The 18,605-nt window shown below is 42.2% G+C and overlaps 3 protein-coding genes across 3 annotated transcripts; 1 reads left to right on the top strand and 2 right to left on the bottom strand.

The window, feature by feature from the left end:
* Positions 1 to 7,532: 7,532 nt before the first annotated feature.
* Positions 7,533 to 8,009, bottom strand: LOC103221996 (histone H2B type 1-F/J/L-like). Its single transcript, XM_007973467.3, has one exon. It carries the CDS (start codon positions 7,951 to 7,953, stop codon positions 7,573 to 7,575), a length of 381 nt encoding a protein of 126 aa, XP_007971658.1. The 5' UTR covers positions 7,954 to 8,009; the 3' UTR covers positions 7,533 to 7,572.
* Positions 8,010 to 8,932: 923 nt separating this feature from the next.
* On the top strand, positions 8,933 to 9,431 carry LOC140708933 (histone H3.1). The gene has a single exon (XM_073006197.1). The coding sequence runs from the start codon at positions 8,973 to 8,975 to the stop codon at positions 9,381 to 9,383; it is 411 nt and encodes a 136-aa protein (XP_072862298.1). The 5' UTR covers positions 8,933 to 8,972; the 3' UTR covers positions 9,384 to 9,431.
* Positions 9,432 to 13,169: 3,738 nt separating this feature from the next.
* On the bottom strand, positions 13,170 to 13,591 carry LOC103222004 (histone H4). The gene has a single exon (XM_038005629.2). It carries the CDS (start codon positions 13,543 to 13,545, stop codon positions 13,234 to 13,236), a length of 312 nt encoding a protein of 103 aa, XP_037861557.2. The 5' UTR covers positions 13,546 to 13,591; the 3' UTR covers positions 13,170 to 13,233.
* Between the last annotated feature and the right edge of the window lie 5,014 nt (positions 13,592 to 18,605).

The following is an 18,605-nucleotide window of genomic DNA, read 5'->3' as shown; positions in this document are numbered from 1 at the left end:
TATTTTATTATATAATATAATCATGTAATATTCTTTTCCAATCAAAGAGTTACCCCCAGGAGTGGGGGTCTATCCAGGAGAGGTGTTTTTGCACATTGTTCTATAGGGCTGTTACTGAGGAACCCCACCAGGGGTATGTTAATCCCTCCTACCAAAGCAGTTACGTTGTTAGAAACTGGGAAGGGGGCGTCTGCCCAAGTAACAGGGCAGAAGAAAGGTGGATCTAGAAGATGGGCCTAATAGAGTGTAGCAGGTACGAGTTGCAGGCAGAGTGAGAGAAAAACCAATACCCTATGAGTGTTGCAATGTACAACAAAGAGCATAGCAAGGAACAGATTATCTGGAGTGAATGATGTTTGTATCTGGAGCGGGATTCGCTCAGCTTCCTGAGTTGTCTTCTTCAGCATAATGTCCAGGGCCTCTGTTGTCCGTGGAAGCCGCATCGTTCTGGGGCTGCGGGTCCTGCAGGGTCATTTCCTTTATTTTTGGTACCGGGTTGGGTTCCAGCCACGCCATGGTATGGTTTGATGTGTCGCACAGAAATCCAAAGAGGACCTGAGGGAGTGTGAACACAAGCATATCCTTTTCCCCACGTTAACAAATCATTTGGACCACACCATAGGTTACTATGTAGATCTTTCTATAAAAACTAAAGGTTTCATATTCTGAAAGGTTTTTGCAAAGTGCTTTTCTATGGCTGATTGAAATTTATTGTTTAAATTTAGGAAGCTAAGGGTAAGTAAGGCTAAATTTAAGAAGTTAAGGGTAAATAAGGCTTGTGCTAGTAGTGTTGTAGGGTCCTTACTCGTATTCCCCCTTTTTGTTTTTTAAGCATATTTTTAAGGGTGGAGTGGGCACGTTCCACTATGGCTTGTTCTTATATAGAAGGGGGTTCTTTTCCTGAGTTACTTTGGTCTTTACTATTGGGGCATTCCTGTTTCATATGACCTGGCTTTTCTCATTGAAAACAATTTGGATTTTTATCCCTTTTTCTTTTTGAGGCTTTAATGCCATAGCCAATATTCTGGCTTTGTGTGTTTCAGTCCCCACCAGCTGACATGCTCATATGAGTTCCCTACTGTAGCTGCTTTCCCTCTGACTGCTTGCATTGCTTGCTGGCAATCCACATTAGCATTTTCATAGGCCAATTACAACAATAAGATATCAGCGGCCTTGGCATGACTGATTTGTCTCTTAAGTGCCTGGGTTAACCGATTGATAAATTCAACAAATGGCTCCTGAGGCCCTTGTGGAACATTTATAAAAGATCTCTGTTGAACTCCACCTTTGGGAATTTGGTCCTAGGCCCGTGAGTGCACAAAGACAGTTGCGCATAGGCTTGAGGGACAAAATTTAATTGTTGTTATATATTAATATAGGGACCCCTCCCCTGGAGCACAGCAGCTATGTTCTGTCCTGCCAATTGATTCTGGTCAGCCTGTTGTTCGCACAATTCATTATATTCTGCCCTCTGGAGGAGGTATTGACTGGCCTCTAAAGTTGTTTTAGCTTGCACTGACCAGTCCCATGGAGTCAATATGGTAGTTATCTGCTATAGCCTCAATTATCCTCTTGTGAATGGGCTAGCAGGTCCATTTTCTCTAATGCTTTTCCTTATTTCCTTAAAAGTGTTGGAAGTAATAGGCTTCTGTACCCAATTGGCCTGTTGATCTTGCACCACGGGACAAGCCAGGAGCTCCCCTTCTAATGCTGCTTGCCTAAGATGGGGTCCCATAACTGTAGTATATCTCTTGTCTTCTTCCCAATTTATTGGGGGAGGAGACTTAGGAAACACCTCCGTCTCCTCTTTGGTATCTTTACCCGGGTAATGGCGGGGCTGAAGGAGGAGGAGGAGGCAGTAAGGTAGATGATGGTTCTTCCTCCCCTTCTTTTTTAGGCTCTTCTGTGTAGAGCAGGACCAAAGCAGCCCTAACCAAGGCACATAACATTAAAGATGTTACTGGGACCTGTTGCCCTTGTACCTGATGTTGTTTAAGATTTCTTCCCAATTGCTTCCAGAGCCCTAGGTCTAGTGTGCCTTCTCCTGGGAATCATGGGCTATGGAATACAACAGTTTGCATTACATCCCTTAATTGAGGCTCCGAAACCAAGGTTCTGCTAGCTTTAAGCAGCTGTTTCAATACTTTTACATACTGTTGCTGTTGAGCTGATAACTGTTGTCCCATGATGAAACCCTAGCTTGAGAATCCCCTTGAACTTGGAAATCCCCAGCGGGGACCAATTACTTACAGAGCAGTCACTTCACATTAATTTTTGAGGGTTTGGTCCAGATCCGTTGCAGTGTTCCTCACACTGGGCACCACCTGCCAGATCTGTTCCGCAGACCCTGACTGACTGACTGACTGACTGACGGATGGAAAGAGTACTCACACACAGGTATGCAGTGTGTAAGAGCAGCTAGGAGACACCTGGCTCAAGTGGCCAAAGTGCAGCCCCAAGAAGCTGGAGCTGCTTGCTTTTATTCAGTGCAGGCAGAATGCTGAAAGCCTGGGGCAAACACAGTCTGTAGGTAATTAACATTTATTGTTCCCCTTTCAGGGAATGTCACACACATGGATGTTCAAAGGTGAATTTCAGGATAACTTCAAACAAACAAGCCTGATCAAGATAATTTCCCCTTGCTCCCTTGCACATACTCCTCACTCTCTGCCTCAAGGTTAACAGCTGCCTTCAGCTATTCTCCCGAAGTTGTGCAGAGCCTTGCTATAAGCTCCTCTAACTCTGCCTATATAAATGAAATCTGAACTTCCCTATTTCAGAATTATATCTCTATTACTTTGGATTTGGTGTTTCCAGGTGGTCCATCCTTATGTTCTGTGCTTGAATAAATTCTTTATATTCTTCAGTGTGCAAGAAGGGCTTAAATAAAAATAATAAAAATATATTCTGACTCTTTTGGTTATTTTTGTTTGATAAGTTGTATACATTATTTTCTCCATGGGACAATGTTTCCTGTCCTAGATAATAAGGACCATGTGTTGTTCACCTTTGTGGTTTGATTCAAGTAATGTGGGCATTTCAGATGTGAAAGGCTTTGAGGAACAAGGCAGACTACCTTGAAATGAGAAAGCTGAGGTTTTAAAGCAAAAGGTGGCCAGGCATGGTGGCTCACGCCTTTAATCCCAGGACTTTGGGAGGCCGAGGTGGGCGGATCACCTGAGGTCGAGAGTTTGAGACCATCCTGATCAACATGGAGAAACCTCGTCTCTACTAAAAATGCAAAATTAGCCGGGTGTGGTGGTGCACGCCTGTAATCCCAGCTACTCGGGAGGCTGAGGCAGGATAATCACTTGAACCCTGGAGGCAGAGGTTTCAGTGAGCCAACATTATGCCATTGCACTCCAGCCTGGGCAACAAGAGTGAAAGTCCATCTAAGAATAAATAAATAAATAAATAAATAAATAAATAAATAAATAAAGCAAGCAAAAGGCAAGGTTGAATCATATTGGTGGGGGTCGGGGGAGTCAATGCATAAAGAACATTGACACCAATAGGTGGTATGTCTCCAACGCTGAGTTGAGAAAATCCGGGAAGATAGAGGACAGGACTAAGGCAGGTAGCATTGGAGCTTCTTCTGTACCTGATTGCTGACTAGAATGGATATTTATAATAGCATAGCCAGACACAGTAGCTCATGCCTGTAATCCTAGCGGTTTGGAAGGCCAAGGCAGGTGGATCACTTGAGCCCGAGAGTTTGAGACCAGCCTGGGCAACATGGCAAACCACCGTCTCTACAAAAAATATTTTAAAATGTGCTGGGCATGTAGGTGTGTGCCTGCGGTCCTAGCTACTTGGGAGGCTGAGGTGGGATCACCTGAATCCAGAGATGTTGAAGCCGCAGTGAGCTGTGATCACACCTCTGTACTCCAGCCTGGGTGACAGAGTGAGACCGCGTCTCAAAAAACAAAACAAAAAAGCAGAATGCCATTGGACTTCAAACTCAGCCCAACCTCATTCACTTTAGGCATTGAGTCTGACCATGTAGTCCTGACTTCATTTTTCAAGGTGTTTTTCTGATTTACCAAGTCCTATGCTGATTGCAAACAGCTACATTTGAAGTCAGTGCCGTCTGTTCATGTTAAAATGAACATTCGATTCTAGTTAGAGATGCATTGTTTTCTTATCTTCCTAACTGAAGTAATTCTTGCCAACGTTTCCTTTTTTTTTTTTTTTTTGTTTTAGACAGGGTCTCTCACTCTGTCACCCAGGCTGGAGTGCAGTGGTGCAATCTTGGCTCACTGCAACCTGCACCTCCCAGGTTCAAGTGATTCTCCTGTCTCAGCTTCCCGAGTAGCTGGGATAATTGGTGCAGGCCATCATGCCCAGCTAATTTTTGTGTTTTTAGTAGAGATGGGGTTTCACCATGTTGGCCAAGGCGGGTCTCCAAGTCCTGACAGGTGATCCGCCCACCTCAGCCTCCCATAGTGCTGGGATTACAGGCGTGAGCCACTGCACAGGCCTTCCCTTCCTTTAGGATTAAATGTAAACATGATAGCTGGAGCTGGAACAGTGATATATTCAGAAAGACAAAATTACAATGTCATGGAGAAAACTACTTTAACGCAACGATAGCCTCCAAATACACTACCAGGCAGGCTGTTCCAGAGGCTGTGCATAGAAAGTCTCATAGCCCAATATAAGTTTCCTGAGCTCCGTGGCTTAATTTTATTGAATCAATTTGAAACATGTAGCAAGAAACAAGCAGAAAGAGCTTTGGCAAGTGAACACATTTCAGATAGGTTGTAAATGGCAGTCTCACTACCTGAATCCTTGGTTATGCATGTCATATGTGTGAGGTTTCTCTCTCCCTCTTGCATATTTTGCCCACTGAGAGGGTGATTTCGAGAAACAGAGTTCATGATAAGCAAAGGAGTCAGCAGATGCAAATTATGTGGAGCCAACACACGCTTGCTCTATTGGTATACAGCCACCTATATTGCTCAATAGTGGTATGCTGACCAGCATGCCTTTTATATGCATGCTGTCTGTAGAGGGCCAATGAGGCCAGCCAAAACTGGTGTTAACAGTGGGCAGTCAATTTATGATCCCATAAATATTGAGTACTTTATAAATATGTGGTGTCTCTCAAATATCCAAAAGTTTTTGTTTCTTTCATCTATTCCTGTCTCTTGAGTAGCACACACACAAGCCCTGTGACTTTCTCTATGTCTAACACGTCTCACAGGCTACTCATTTATGATTGATTATGAATATAGGCTTTGATTTTTGTCTACATTTCACAGACTTCTTGTATAGGTAATACTTAACACTTCCTATGAATTTCATCTGTCCCATTTGTTGGGCTGGTACTCCATAGGAGAATTCAATAGCAGAATATATTCGAGAGTATTTCAAATAATAAGAAACACGTTACATTTATATATAGAGGAAAAACACATTTTATGTATATATGTATGTATGAGATATATATATATATAGAGAGAGAGAGAGAGATAATTTTTTTTTTTTTTTTAGATGGAGTCTCTGTAGCCCAGGCTGGAGTGCAGTAGTGAGATCTCGGCTCACTGCAAGCTCCGCCTCCGGGGTTCAAGTCATTCTCCTGCCTTGGCCTCCCGAGTAGCTGGGACTACAGGCGCCAGCCACCACGCCCAGCTAGTTGTTTGTATTTTTAGTAGAGACAGGGTTTTACTGTGGTAGCCAGCATGGTCTCCTGACCTCGTGCTCCGCCTGCCTCTGCCTCCCAAAGTGCTGGGATTACAGGCGTGAACCACCGTGCCCGGCCCCGACAGAGGGAATTTCTAAGGATATCGGAACTCCCATGTCTGAGCTGTATTAGGTTTGTGTGAGGGAAAAGTAGACTTTCATTTTCATTAACTAGTAACTATTTTAAGTTGTTACTTCCAGAGGTATCATATACTAACTCACACAGGTGGACATTAAAAAAACCTTTTATGAAAAAATTATTTGCATAAATATACAATATTTGCTGTCTTATAGTATTCTATATTTCAGTGAGGTCATACATTTTAGTAAAGCAAATCTATGAAATCCTTGTAAACCATTGATGAGACATGGCCAGATGAGACTATAAACGGGTAGCCCCTATTTGTAACCATAGTTCCATCAATATAGACTTGAACTCTGTGCTCTCTCCCTTCCTCTGTCATGGCTCTCTTGCTCTCTCCCCACCGCTCCTCACTGGCCACTAGGGAGGAGGCAAGACTACTTTTGAATTCCATGCTGCTGGCTCTTCTTCTGCCATCTCTTTTGCTCCACCCTCCCTCCAGAACTGCCTCCAGGAACTTGCAAGTTTTCAAGATTATGTTAATTCAGCTTTTGGCAATTTAAATTCAGTCCCATCAAAAGCCTGTTAAAAGAAAAACATGACCTTCAGACTTATGTTTCTTTCTTTAGTTTGTGAGTTTATTGTATAAATATCCACTTTAGATTTCAATCCAGGTAAAGGACAGGGATAGTTTCTATCTTTCTCACTGCTCTTTCCTAAGTATTTTCTGTAATTTAATAGGTTCTCAGTAAATGAATAAACTCAAAGTACTAGTCCATCCACCAGATATTTTGAGGAAAAATTGAAGGTACATCTCAGACCTAGGTTCTTAAAATACTCTTCCCTTACCTCCTGCTACCCCTACATTTTATGATTCAAGATAAATGCCCATGAGGGTGGAGGAATGTAGAGGTTTGAGTCTGTATTACCCTACCATTACAGTTGGTAATCTTGGTATTTAAAAAATCCACAGCAGAAGTTGTGTACATGGTTTTGCTGATTCCTGTTAGCGTTTTCAAGTTAAGACTCCCTGAGCCTGGCCTTTTTGCTGACCGCCAACCAACATTACCTAAAAACAAAGACACATTGTTGCCAGGCCTTTTAGTACTTATATTCTCTGCTCTACTTTGTCTTACAAATCTAAATTTTTTCAAAGACACCTAAAACCCCTCATATTACTTGCCAAATAACTAAAGCTTTATTCCATGGCATTTTTTTTTTTCTCCATTTTCATAGTTTGTCATCTAATCCTTATCTATTAAGAAATTTCAATTTTTCTCAGGTACTTGGTAAACTATAATATCCCAGTTGACATTAAATTCCAGGAGGCTCCCACAAAGATCACATTATGCTATCTAGAGTGGGTTCACTATTATAGGCGCTAAATGTATTTTCAAGTCATCTCGAATACTCAAATTTTCCAGCTCCAGACTGGACGTATTGCTCCAAGTTGATTGCATCTAGGTTGCAAACTTAATTTTTGGTTCCTAAACTAGAATGTCCACTTTTCCTGCTGTGTCAAATTATCTGCTCAGCAATACAAGGCAAGGCTGAGGTGGGAAAACTTGCTTGAGTTTAACACCAGTAGCCTGGGCAATGTAGTTATACACCACCTTTATAAAGACAAATAAGCTATAAAGTCTTAGTGTTTAACAGAGGCACAGGATAAACTGGCAATGCATGTGAATTTTACCTGTATTGGCCACACTTCTCCCGTAGAATACAGCAGCACCCAGCATTAAAACTCTTAATTGAAATTGTTAAGTGGCTCTGAAAAGAGCCTTTGGGTTTGAACATGCGTCCATTTACTTGGAGCTGGTGTACTTGGTGACGGCCTTAGTGCCCTCGGACACGGCGTGCTTGGCCAGCTCCCCAGGCAGCAGCAGGCGCACCGCCGTCTGAATCTCCCTGGAGGTGATGGTGGAACGCTTGTTGTAATGCGCCAGGCGGGAAGCCTCACTCGCGATGCGCTCGAAGATGTCGTTGACGAAGGAATTCATGATCCCCATGGCTTTGGAGGAGATGCCGGTGTCAGGGTGGACCTGCTTCAGCACCTTGTAAACGTACACAGAGTAGCTCTCCTTGCGGCTGCGCTTGCGCTTCTTTCCATCCTTCTTCTGCGCCTTGGTTACCGCCTTCTTGGAGCCCTTCTTTGGAGCGGGAGCGGACTTAGCTGGATCAGGCATTGCAACAAAACGAAGGAGTAAGAACACACCCCAGAGTGGACGCTTAACAGCACAGCTGGCCGTTTTTGTAGGTCTTTTATGCAAATAGGTGCTTAATCATTCTGAATCCCTGATTGGACCAAATCAGCCAATAAAAAAGTTAAATTCAAGTCACTTTTCGATTGGATATTTATGCGAAACCTACCTTAAATTCTTTTCTACACCACCCGGGGGAAAAAACGTAGTTTTTCATTCAAAACATTAGAAAAATGAATGCCTTGTCAGTAACATCTAGCTATAAGTTATGTCTCCTTAGGTGCGAATTTAAACAGAAACAAAGACGGATATTATGTTTCTAGTTTCCTACCAAATTGCAGCTTCCGGATTTAAAATTATCTATGAATAACTAATTTTAAAATGGAAATTACCTAAAGATTTACGTGTTTCCAGAATTATGCCATCGTCTTTCTTTTATAATCTGATAAAGGTCGTCAGCATTCTTACAAAAAATTTAAGCTTTTTCGGTAATCAAAGGATGAACACATTTCAAGAGCGATGGGATTTTAATATATTCCCTAGGAACGGAGTGTCTGGAAGTGAAACCAGTGTTTGTTGAAAGTTTCAGAATATAAGGAATAGAGTACTTATATTAAAAATATTTCTTCAAAGTAAGAATTTTTTAAAAAATATAAAGGACAAATTGAGCTGCACCAATCACTTTCAAACGCGGAATTTTTGAAATCGCTCCGGAACTGCAGAAAGTTCATTTCCGTCTGTCAAACATAATCCGAAAGTGATTAAAATAAAATCAATGAAGGTACATAATACAGGTAGGCACATAAAACATAATAAAATGTAAGGAACTAGGGGAAAAAAAGTATTTAGATAGGTTAAGGTTTTCTAAAATGAGACCTAGTAGCCGATCACAAGTCAGGGCGCGAAACTGGAAGATTCGGACCAATCAGAAGGACTTTGCCTTTATAAATAGGAGTAAGAACAACTGCTGGTTCCGTTGTGACCGTTGCTTGAAACCCATTCCTATGGCCCGTACGAAGCAAACGGCTCGTAAGTCCACTGGTGGCAAAGCGCCACGCAAACAGCTGGCCACTAAGGCGGCTCGCAAGAGCGCGCCGGCCACCGGTGGCGTGAAGAAGCCCCACCGCTACCGACCTGGCACCGTCGCCCTCCGTGAAATACGCCGCTATCAGAAATCGACTGAGCTACTGATTCGCAAGCTGCCATTCCAGCGTCTGGTACGTGAGATCGCGCAGGACTTCAAGACCGATCTGCGCTTCCAGAGCTCGGCGGTGATGGCGCTGCAGGAGGCCTGCGAGGCTTACTTGGTGGGGCTCTTTGAGGACACCAACCTGTGTGCCATCCACGCCAAGCGAGTGACTATCATGCCTAAGGACATCCAGCTAGCTCGCCGCATTCGCGGAGAGAGGGCATAAGTTGTACTAAGGGTGTGTGCCAACTTAAACCAAAGGCTCTTTTCAGAGCCACCAACAGTTTCAGTTGAAAGCGTGGTAGCACTAGGAAGTAACGTCTCCTGAAACAAGGAGCGTAGTGGGTTAGGGGATAGGGGGAGGGCCAGTGGCTCTTCTAGCCTTTTTTCTCTTGGCCATTGTCTTCAAAATGGCCCAGAGCGGCGGCTCAGGCCTGTAATCCCAGCACTGGTAGCCCGAGGCGGGCGAATAACTTACACAAAGATCAGGAATTCGAGACTAGCCTGGCTAACATGGTGAAACCCCCGTCTTCACTAAAAGTGCAAAACCAAAAAACAAAACTACGGGCGTGGTGGCGCCCTCCTGCAGTCCCAGCTATACCGGGGGCTGAGGCAGGAGAATCGCTTGAATCCGGGAAGCAGAGGTTGCAGTAAGTCGAGATCGCGCCACTGCACTCCAGCATGGGTTACAGCGAAACTCAAAACAAAAAAGAAAACGGCTGTGTGCTGAGGCAAAACCAAAACTACAGGGAAAAAGGAAACAACTTGTGGACAAAAGTGTACGAAAGCTTTATTTGTGACAGCATAGGGAGTTAAATCATTATCTTATTTTTTTGGGCTTGCCCTGAGAGTTCATTTGAGACATCAACAGGAGAAACGGATACAAGTTAATATAATACAAACTTTACGTGGCACGGGAGTCTTCCAATTAAAACCCCAGGGTGCAGGTGTACACTATGCCCAGGGAAAACTGGGTTCAGGGAAATATTACTGCGACTTTTTTTTTTTTTTGAGACAGATTCGCTCTTGTCACCCAGGATGGAGTGCGGTGGCGCGATGCGGGATCCCGGCTCACTGCAACCTCCACCTCCCGGGTTCAAGCGATTCTCCTGCCTCAGCCTCCCAAGTAGCTGGGATCACAGGTGTGTGCCACCACACCCGGCTAATTTTGTAGTTTTAGTGGAAACAAGGGTTTCACCATGTTGGCTATGGTTGGTCTGGAACTCCTGACCTCAGGTGATCTGACCGCCTTGGCCTCCCAAAGTGCTGGGATTACAGCACCGTAATCCACTGTGCCCAGCTCAATTTCTTGTTATTCTAGTTATTTAATCAGCCTGGCCAACATGGCGAAAACCAGTCTCTACTATAAATACAAAATTAGCCAGACGTAGTAGCAGGCCACTGTAATCCCAGCGACTAGGGAGGCTGAGGCAGGAGAATCACTTGAACCTGGGAGGTGGAGGTTGCAATGAGCCGAGATCGTGCCACTGCACTCCAGCCTGGGCGACAGAGTGAGACTCTGCCTCAAAAAAAAAAAAAAAAAAAAAAAAAAAAAATCTAGTTATTTCAAAATAATGCAGAAATAGGCTGTGATGGGATTGCTACTTTTATTGCTTGGAATTCCATGGTTTATCAAGTTTGTTTGTTTTCCCCACAAATAGTTGTTTGCACTCTTGACTTTTTGTTGTGGTGATGTGCTCATTAGGCCGTAATTCATTTATGCAGGTACATGATTTCTTAGATATTGCTGACTCTGCTTCAAACACCCATGATCTTTAGGACTGTGTGTTTGGTGCATCCTAACTGCACAATAAAAAATCCACTATTATTTTGAACATTCTATTTTAGACACATCATTTATTTCCACTTAAATGCTCTTATTTAACTAGCTCAGCAAATATTTTGTATGATGAAAAAAGTGGTGCTTAGTCTGTATTTTGGCTTGTGCGCAAATTCCCTTTTTCTCCTATTAACATTTATGGCAGTTTCCCCTGAGTTTCCTGTTGTACCAACCCCAGAAGACAGTCAACCCTTGTACCTTCTGTCCACATAAGAAGAACAGGGCATGGAACCTCTGGCAATTTACATTATTTTTTTCTGGGCAATTCTTCATTGTTTAATTGTATAGTGCTTAATATAAGTGAACATACACTGAATGTATTGGTGTTTCAAAGGCAATGTTTTAAAATCCTTTGGTGTGCTTTACCAGGGTATTATTATTTTGTCTGTAAAAAACAGTGTGTGGCAATAAGAATTCGTTTAGCAACTGGCTGGTGAGGTGGCTCATGGCTGTAATCCCAGCATTTTGGGAGGCTGAGGCGGGCGGATCACCTGAGGGCAGGAGTTGTCAAACAACATTTCTGCAATTGCCATAATCATTTTCATAATTTTCTGTATCCCTATAAAGTATGACATAGTGTTTACACAGTAGATTGACCGTTGACAAAAAAACAAAAAAAACAAAAAAACAAATGAGAAGCCACTTCTTCGGTGTGGTGAAAAAATGAAAATGTTAGGAGGCAGGATCACAGGAGATAACACCGTAGGTTGACAAAGCACAAGGAGAAACACTTTAGGTTATAAATTACCAGTACTTGAGATCAATGACCTGAAATCACAGTAAGTGCCCCAGCAAAGAATTCACTGGCTAAGACAAAAACTTAGGCTTTTTTTTTTTTTTTTTTTTTCTTTTTGAGACAGAGCCTTGCTCTGTGCTCTAAGCCTAGAGTGCAGTGGCGCGAGGTCGGCTCAATGCAACCTCAGTCTCCCAGGTTCAAGCGATCCTCCTGCCTCAGCCGCCAGAGTAGCTGGGACTACAAGTGCGCGCCACCACGTCCCCGTCTGGCTAATTTTTGTATTTGTAGTAGAGATGGAGTTTTGCAGTGCTGGCCCGGCTGGTCTCGAACTCCTTGAGCTCAAGTGATCCACCCGCCTCGGCCCCCCAAAGTGCTGGGATTACAGATGGGATTACAGACATGAGCCACCGAGCACCGGCAAACTTGTTTTTTTTTTTTTTTTTTTTTTTTTTAAAGACATGATCTCTGTTGCCCAGGCTGGAGTGCAGTGGCGCCGTCTCAGCTCACTTAAATCTCCGCCTCCCCTGCTCAAACGATTATCCTGCCCCAGCCCTTGCAGATTAGCTGCGACCGCGGGCGTCCGCCACCACGCCGTGCTAACTTTCCTATTTAACATTTTTTAGTGGAGTCGGAATTTCACCATTTTGTTTGCCCAGCCTAGTCTCGAACCCCTGAACTCTAGTAATCCGCCCGCCTTTGTCTCCCTAGGTGCTGTGATTGCAGGCCTGAGGCATCGCGACTGGACACAAGTAATGGATTTTTAAGTTTACCAGTAATTGATCTGTCCACAGCCGCCCTAAGATCATTCAGGTTCTATGGCTAATAAATAATAACACTTAGGCCGGGCACGGAGACTCACGCCTCTAATCCCTGCACTTTAGGGAGGCCAAGGCGGACGGATCACCTGAGGTCGGGAGTTCCAGACCAGCCTGACCAACACGTAAAAAGTATGACATAGTGTTTACACAGTAGACATCTAAAAATACAAAATTAGCCGGCCGTGGTGGTGCATGCCTGTAATCCCTGCTACTCTGGAGGTTGGCAGGAAAATCACTTAAACCCGGGGGTGGTTGCGGTGAGCCGATTGCGCCATTGCACTGGAGCCTGGATAAGAGCAACTCCGTTTCAAAAAATGTAATGCTTAGTGTAAAGTCGTAGCCATCTAATATAGGAATAGTTAAATTTTAGAAAACTAGTAATAAAACACCACACGTATTCCTGAATCATTTCCACTATTTTTTTCCGAGGAGGTTTGAGACCGAAATATCTTAACAAGTTTCCGATGTTCTTTCGCTTTTTGTTTTTACCACATCCGCCATTTTGGGAGTATCGCTGAAAACGGCTGTTTTTAACTCAGCTACAACCCAATAAAGTTTACAAAACGGAACACAAATCGCCTGTATCTTCGCTGTAATCAGTTACAGCCCTTCGTGTGACGATGGAGGTGACCCTGAAAAGGGCCTTTTATGGGTAAGCTGTTAAATAAAGCCGGCATGAGGATCAGCCACCAAAGCCGTACAGAGTGCGACCCTGACGCTTGAGCGCGTAGACCACATCCATGGCGGTGACTGTCTTACGCTTGGCGTGCTCCGTGTAGGTTACAGCATCCCGGATCACATTCTCCAGAAACACCTTAAGCACACCTCGGGTCTCCTCATAAATGAGGCCCGAAATGCGTTTCACGCCGCCGCGTCGGGCCAAGCGACGGATGGCGGGTTTCGTGATGCCCTGGATGTTATCACGCAACACTTTACGGTGGCGCTTGGCGCCTCCCTTTCCCAAACCTTTACCACCTTTGCCTCTACCAGACATTATCGGAGATGAACACCAACTCTTATCTCGGCAACTTTGCTACTCACTGAAGCCCCTTATATATCAATTATGCGGACCTTTTTGGAGACTGAATTCGAGGGGCGGGAACGAAACCTCTGTCTCCGCCTTTTCCGTACCTTACTGGGCGTCCCCTACGCTATTGCCTTGGGAAGGAAATGGGGCGGTGAGGGTAGGGGAAATGCAACTTGATTCGACTCCTTCCCTTTTCCTTGTTTGGGTCTTGAGTGTAGGTTTTTGTGTCCTCTAGCCCAGTTTTTGTGGGCTCTCGAAGAACTGATAATATCTGTCTCTTAAAAGCCTTATCATTTGCAAAAAGGAGGCAGTAACGCTACACTTGTCTACCAAATGGATAGACAAGAGAATAAAATTATTATTTATTTTGAAACAGTATCGCTCTGTCGCCCAGACTGGAGTGCAGTGGCGTGATCTCGGTTCACTGCAACCTCCGCCTCTTGAGTTCAAGCGATTCTCCTGCCTCAGCCTCTGGATTAGCTGTTACTACGGGCGCGCATCACCACGCCTGGCTAATTTTTGTATTTTTAGGAGAGATGGGGTTTCGCCATGTTGACCAGGCTGGTCTCGAACTCCTGATCTCAGGTGATCAGGGGACCTCTGTTGGTCTCCCAAAGTGCTTGGATTACAGGCATGAGCCACTGTGCCTGGCCTTAATTTATAAATGTGAAGATTCTTTAAAAATGTATTTTTACTAATTTTTTTTTGAGAGGGGTCTTGCTCTGTTGCCCAGGCTGGAGTACAGTGGTGCTATCTCAGCTCACTGCAATCTCCGCCTTCTGGGTTCAAGCGATTCTCATGCCTCAGCCTCACAAGTAGCTGGGATTACAGGCATGCATCGCCACACCCAGGTAATTTTTGTATTTTCTCATTAAAGACAGGGTTTCACCATATTGTCCAGGGTCGTCTTGAACTCCTGACCTCAGGTGATCCACCTGCCTTGGCCTCACAAAGTGCTGGGATTACCGGCGTGAGCCACCACGGCCGGCCATTTTTATTGATTCTTAAAATGTAGCAATACTTCTTAAATTTGGCCAATCATGGGATTTAGCGTTTGGCAGAGACGTACGTATACATTCACATCGTTTTCGGCATTCCTAATAAAGAAAGACCTCTAGTAAGGGAAACCAATATTAAGTGAAGTTTCATTCTTACTTTTTCAATGTTGAATGCAATGTCTGAGGCCTAACGATAAGGAACCCCAGGCTTGAAGACATTATCCTCTAATAAATGGTATTGTATTGTTGGCTTGATTCTGGAGTCTCATTACCTTGCTACCTACTAGTGCTTTTATGCCACTAAAGCGTACATGGTAAATCATGGTGAATAAAGATTTGTAAATTAACAAAAATAATACTAATAAATTCTGTGAAATACTGTCCTAATAAAAGATTCCTGAAGAAATGTTCTACAGACATAGGGTATGTGTAGTAGAAAGATTCAACATGAACTCTTACATTCTACTCCTTCACATTCATTGCCTCCTATATACTGCAGGGGCAACTTAAAAATTCCTTCTCTGCTGGTGCCTAAAGGCAGTGAGAAGATTATTCATTTTGTGCAGTTAAGAGTCTACTTAAATTTTGGCTTAGGTTCAGTTATCTGTAGGAATAGACACAAGGATCTCAAATGCTCTCCTTTTTGAGGTAGGCACCAAACAAGCATCATTCATTCACTCAACAATTTAATGTTCACTACATGCCAAGAATGGTGTACAAATACCAGGTTTACAAAAGTAATCACATTTATTCCCTTAAAGAATTCAAAAGTTTAGTAAAGGGAAAAGTAAACTCAGGGTTAGGGGGCAGATATCAGACCAGCATACTTCTACTTACTGTTGAGTATTTAAGGGTGGAGTGGCCATATCCCAGCTTTACTGGCATCACTCTGAAGCTTGTTAGACATACAGAATTTCGGGATCAACCCCAATTCAATGGAATTGATATTGCATTTTTAATGAGATTTCTAATTGGGTAGTGGGTATGCTCTTCCAAGTTTGAGAATAATTGTTTTAAAGCTCTGCTGTCCTATATTGGCCACTAGCAACATGTGCTCATTTTTATTTAAATTATTTTAAATTAAAAACTAATTTGTACACTTACTCTAGCCACATTAAGGTGCTCAATAGCCACATATGGGTAGTGGCTACCTATTGGACAGTGTCAATACAGAACATTTTTATCATTGCAGAAAGTTCTATTGGGCTGTATCTATGATAAGAGGGTTTCTTCTGAAGAGCTTCTAATTCAGTCTAGAAGGGAACACGGAGTTTGGTGGATGCCTGAGACATGTAAAAAGAAAATTGTAAGTTTGAGTGTAGTAGTGGCCTTTTTAGGAAATAAAATTAATACAATACTGTTGTACCTGAAGAGGAATTTCAAGGACGGTTATAATCGATGTGATTTCTCATGGACCTTCTGAACACATTCAATTCTAACACAAAGCCTTACTTTCTGTAATAGTCTATATATGCTTTCACCCATTTTAATATTTATTCTACATATTTTCTTTTTTTGTTGATAATCTTTAAAATCTGAATTGTGTGATGCTTAAGCACTGTCTCACTGAATTAATCTAGTGAATACTACCTACAACTCTCACAGTCATTTACTGTGGTGGTGGTGGGGATAGGGGAATTAACACAAAATGAAGAGAACACTGAGCCATAAGTTAGACAGCTATCATTTATCTAACTAGTTTTTCCTAGCTACTTTTTGCATCTATAAAATACATGGTTCCAACCTCAGTGTAATGGGAAATCTACTGTTTTAGAATATATTCAGATTTAGGATTCCAAAGCAACACAGAACTCTTTTTGAGGACTACCAACGTAATAGGTGAAACTTTGCAGGACTTCAAGTTTACAGTCCATGGGGTGATCCAGCTTTCAGGAACCTTGTCCATGCTGCAATTACAGAGAAGATAAGTACCTAGGTCCCAAATTATGTAGCCCAGTTCCTTTTCTCTTTGAACATCTGGCGAAATTTGTTAGTGAAACTGAGTCTCAGTTATTGCTCTCCAGAAAGGGCAGAGATTAGTTAACCCAATGCCTTTTTACTTATTGAGACCCTAAGTAGCCGTGGGAACCAGTCAGTGTTGCACAAGAATGAAATGGTGGCATCTGTTAATTGACTATATCTAACAGGGTGAACAATTCCAACAATTATCCAACAAGTATTAAGACTACAATAACAATCAAAATAATAAACAGTAAACAATCAGAATTTTAGTTGTATCTTTACGTCTAGGCAATATAAAGCTATGGTCCCAAAAAAGAAATATTTATATTTTGTTTGTGACTATCACTGTTAATAATGATACCCATGAAGATGCACTGTCCCTGCCTCCAGAAACCTATAAAATACTTCCCTACTGGAATTATGGGGTGCTACTAATCCAATTCTGTAAGTTTAGCTCTTTTATAAACCATATTTGTATTTTTGTGGTATATAACACGGTCTTAAGTCCCAGAGACTTGTTTTCAATACGTGCAAGAGAGTAAATAACTACTTAATACAAGCTTAGTAATTTTTTTTTTGAGAAGGAGTTTCACTCTTGTTGCCTAGGCTGGAGTGCAATGGTGCTATCTTGGCTCACTGCAACCTCCGCCTCCTAAGTTCAAGCTATTCTCCTACCTCAGCCTCCCAAGTAGCTGGGATTACAGGTGTGTGCTGCCATGCCCAGCTAATTTTTGTATTTTTAGTAGAGACAAGGTTTTACCATGTTGGTTAGGTTGGTCTTGAACTCCTGAACCTCAGGTAGTCTGCCCACCTTGGCCTCGCAAAGTGCTGGGATTACAGGTGTGAGACAGCCACTGCATCTGGCCAAGACAAGCTAAGTAATTTTTTATGAAATTTGTTGAATGAGGAAAGATGACATCTTTAAAGTTGATTATTTTATCTAGGGTTTATATGAAAAAATCTTCTAATCACTATTGAGTGTAGGCCAGAATAACTTGATTTTTTGAAATGAGTAGTTTTGTTAGAGGAAACATAAGATGAAACTACTTCTCTTGTTTCTTTAACAAACATAGGAGTTCATTTCAGCATCTGATTATTTGATGGAGAATATTAATGTGCTTAAATATCTAATAATAACCTAATTCCATCAGCTGTATTGCAAACTAACATATAAGGAATGATAAGGAATAGTGAAGTTACTCATGTTTGCTCTGAAATATTTGTTTAGCTCCTTAGGTGGACATATTCAACCTGTTAATTTAGGGTGTGACAGCTTAGTTCATATTTTGCGTGTAAAAAGCCAAGGAGAATGATGAAAATTTAGAAAGTGATTTAAATAAGATTGTTTTCTTTCTAACCCTTGATGCCCACACTTGCAATGTTGAAAGTTTATTTTTTTAAAGTGATTCTTACCAGTTATTCAAACAGTTTGTATATAGAGGAAGTGAAATTTGTATTATATGATTTCAAAATATAAAAAATGTACAAAATTCTATGAGGAATATTAGCAAAAAAATAGTGTCTTTCATTAAATTATTTATAAAGTGATGGGACACGAACATGTATACAAGCTCTCAATGCTCATAGTTGGCAAAATGATGTTGGCCTGCCATTCTGTTATTTGTTGGTTCAGTTTTCTTTTTTGGAGATGTGGTAGTTGATCTTTAATGCCCATTCTAGGTCGGAAAAATCCATGATCCTAACTTTTAAGAGAAGGTTGGTGACTCTACTTAGGATTTTTTTTCTATAAGAGGAATGATGTCGCCTCACGCTTATCTTTCTGGAAATGTTTAAACCACTGAAATACAGAGATCAAATCCAACTCACACACTGATAACTCAAATATTATTTTTTAAAACTATCTTTTCTAAAATAATCACCCCTCTTATACATAGAACTTTCTACCTCAGTGCCAATTCCTAGAGGTTGATGCAAACAACTCGCCAGAGAGCCTGTGCTATTGCTCCTGCGAAAAACACCAATTTCCCTACACATTTGAATAAAAATGAGTTTATCTATATAAATTTGAGACGATAAGAATTCACAGAACAATGCCCTGGAAGAGAC

This window comes from Chlorocebus sabaeus, chromosome 17 (assembly GCF_047675955.1).
Source record: "Chlorocebus sabaeus isolate Y175 chromosome 17, mChlSab1.0.hap1, whole genome shotgun sequence".
In the NCBI taxonomy this organism is placed as follows: Eukaryota; Metazoa; Chordata; class Mammalia; order Primates; family Cercopithecidae; genus Chlorocebus; species Chlorocebus sabaeus.
This window is presented reverse-complemented; position numbering and strand designations above follow the sequence as displayed.

What these genes read in the sequence shown, in the direction of transcription:
- LOC103221996 (XM_007973467.3), bottom strand. Translation starts at nt 7,953, where the DNA reads ATGCCTGATCCAGCTAAGTCCGCTCCCGCTCCAAAGAAGGGCTCCAAG.
- LOC140708933 (XM_073006197.1), top strand. Translation starts at nt 8,973, where the DNA reads ATGGCCCGTACGAAGCAAACGGCTCGTAAGTCCACTGGTGGCAAAGCG.
- LOC103222004 (XM_038005629.2), bottom strand. Translation starts at nt 13,545, where the DNA reads ATGTCTGGTAGAGGCAAAGGTGGTAAAGGTTTGGGAAAGGGAGGCGCC.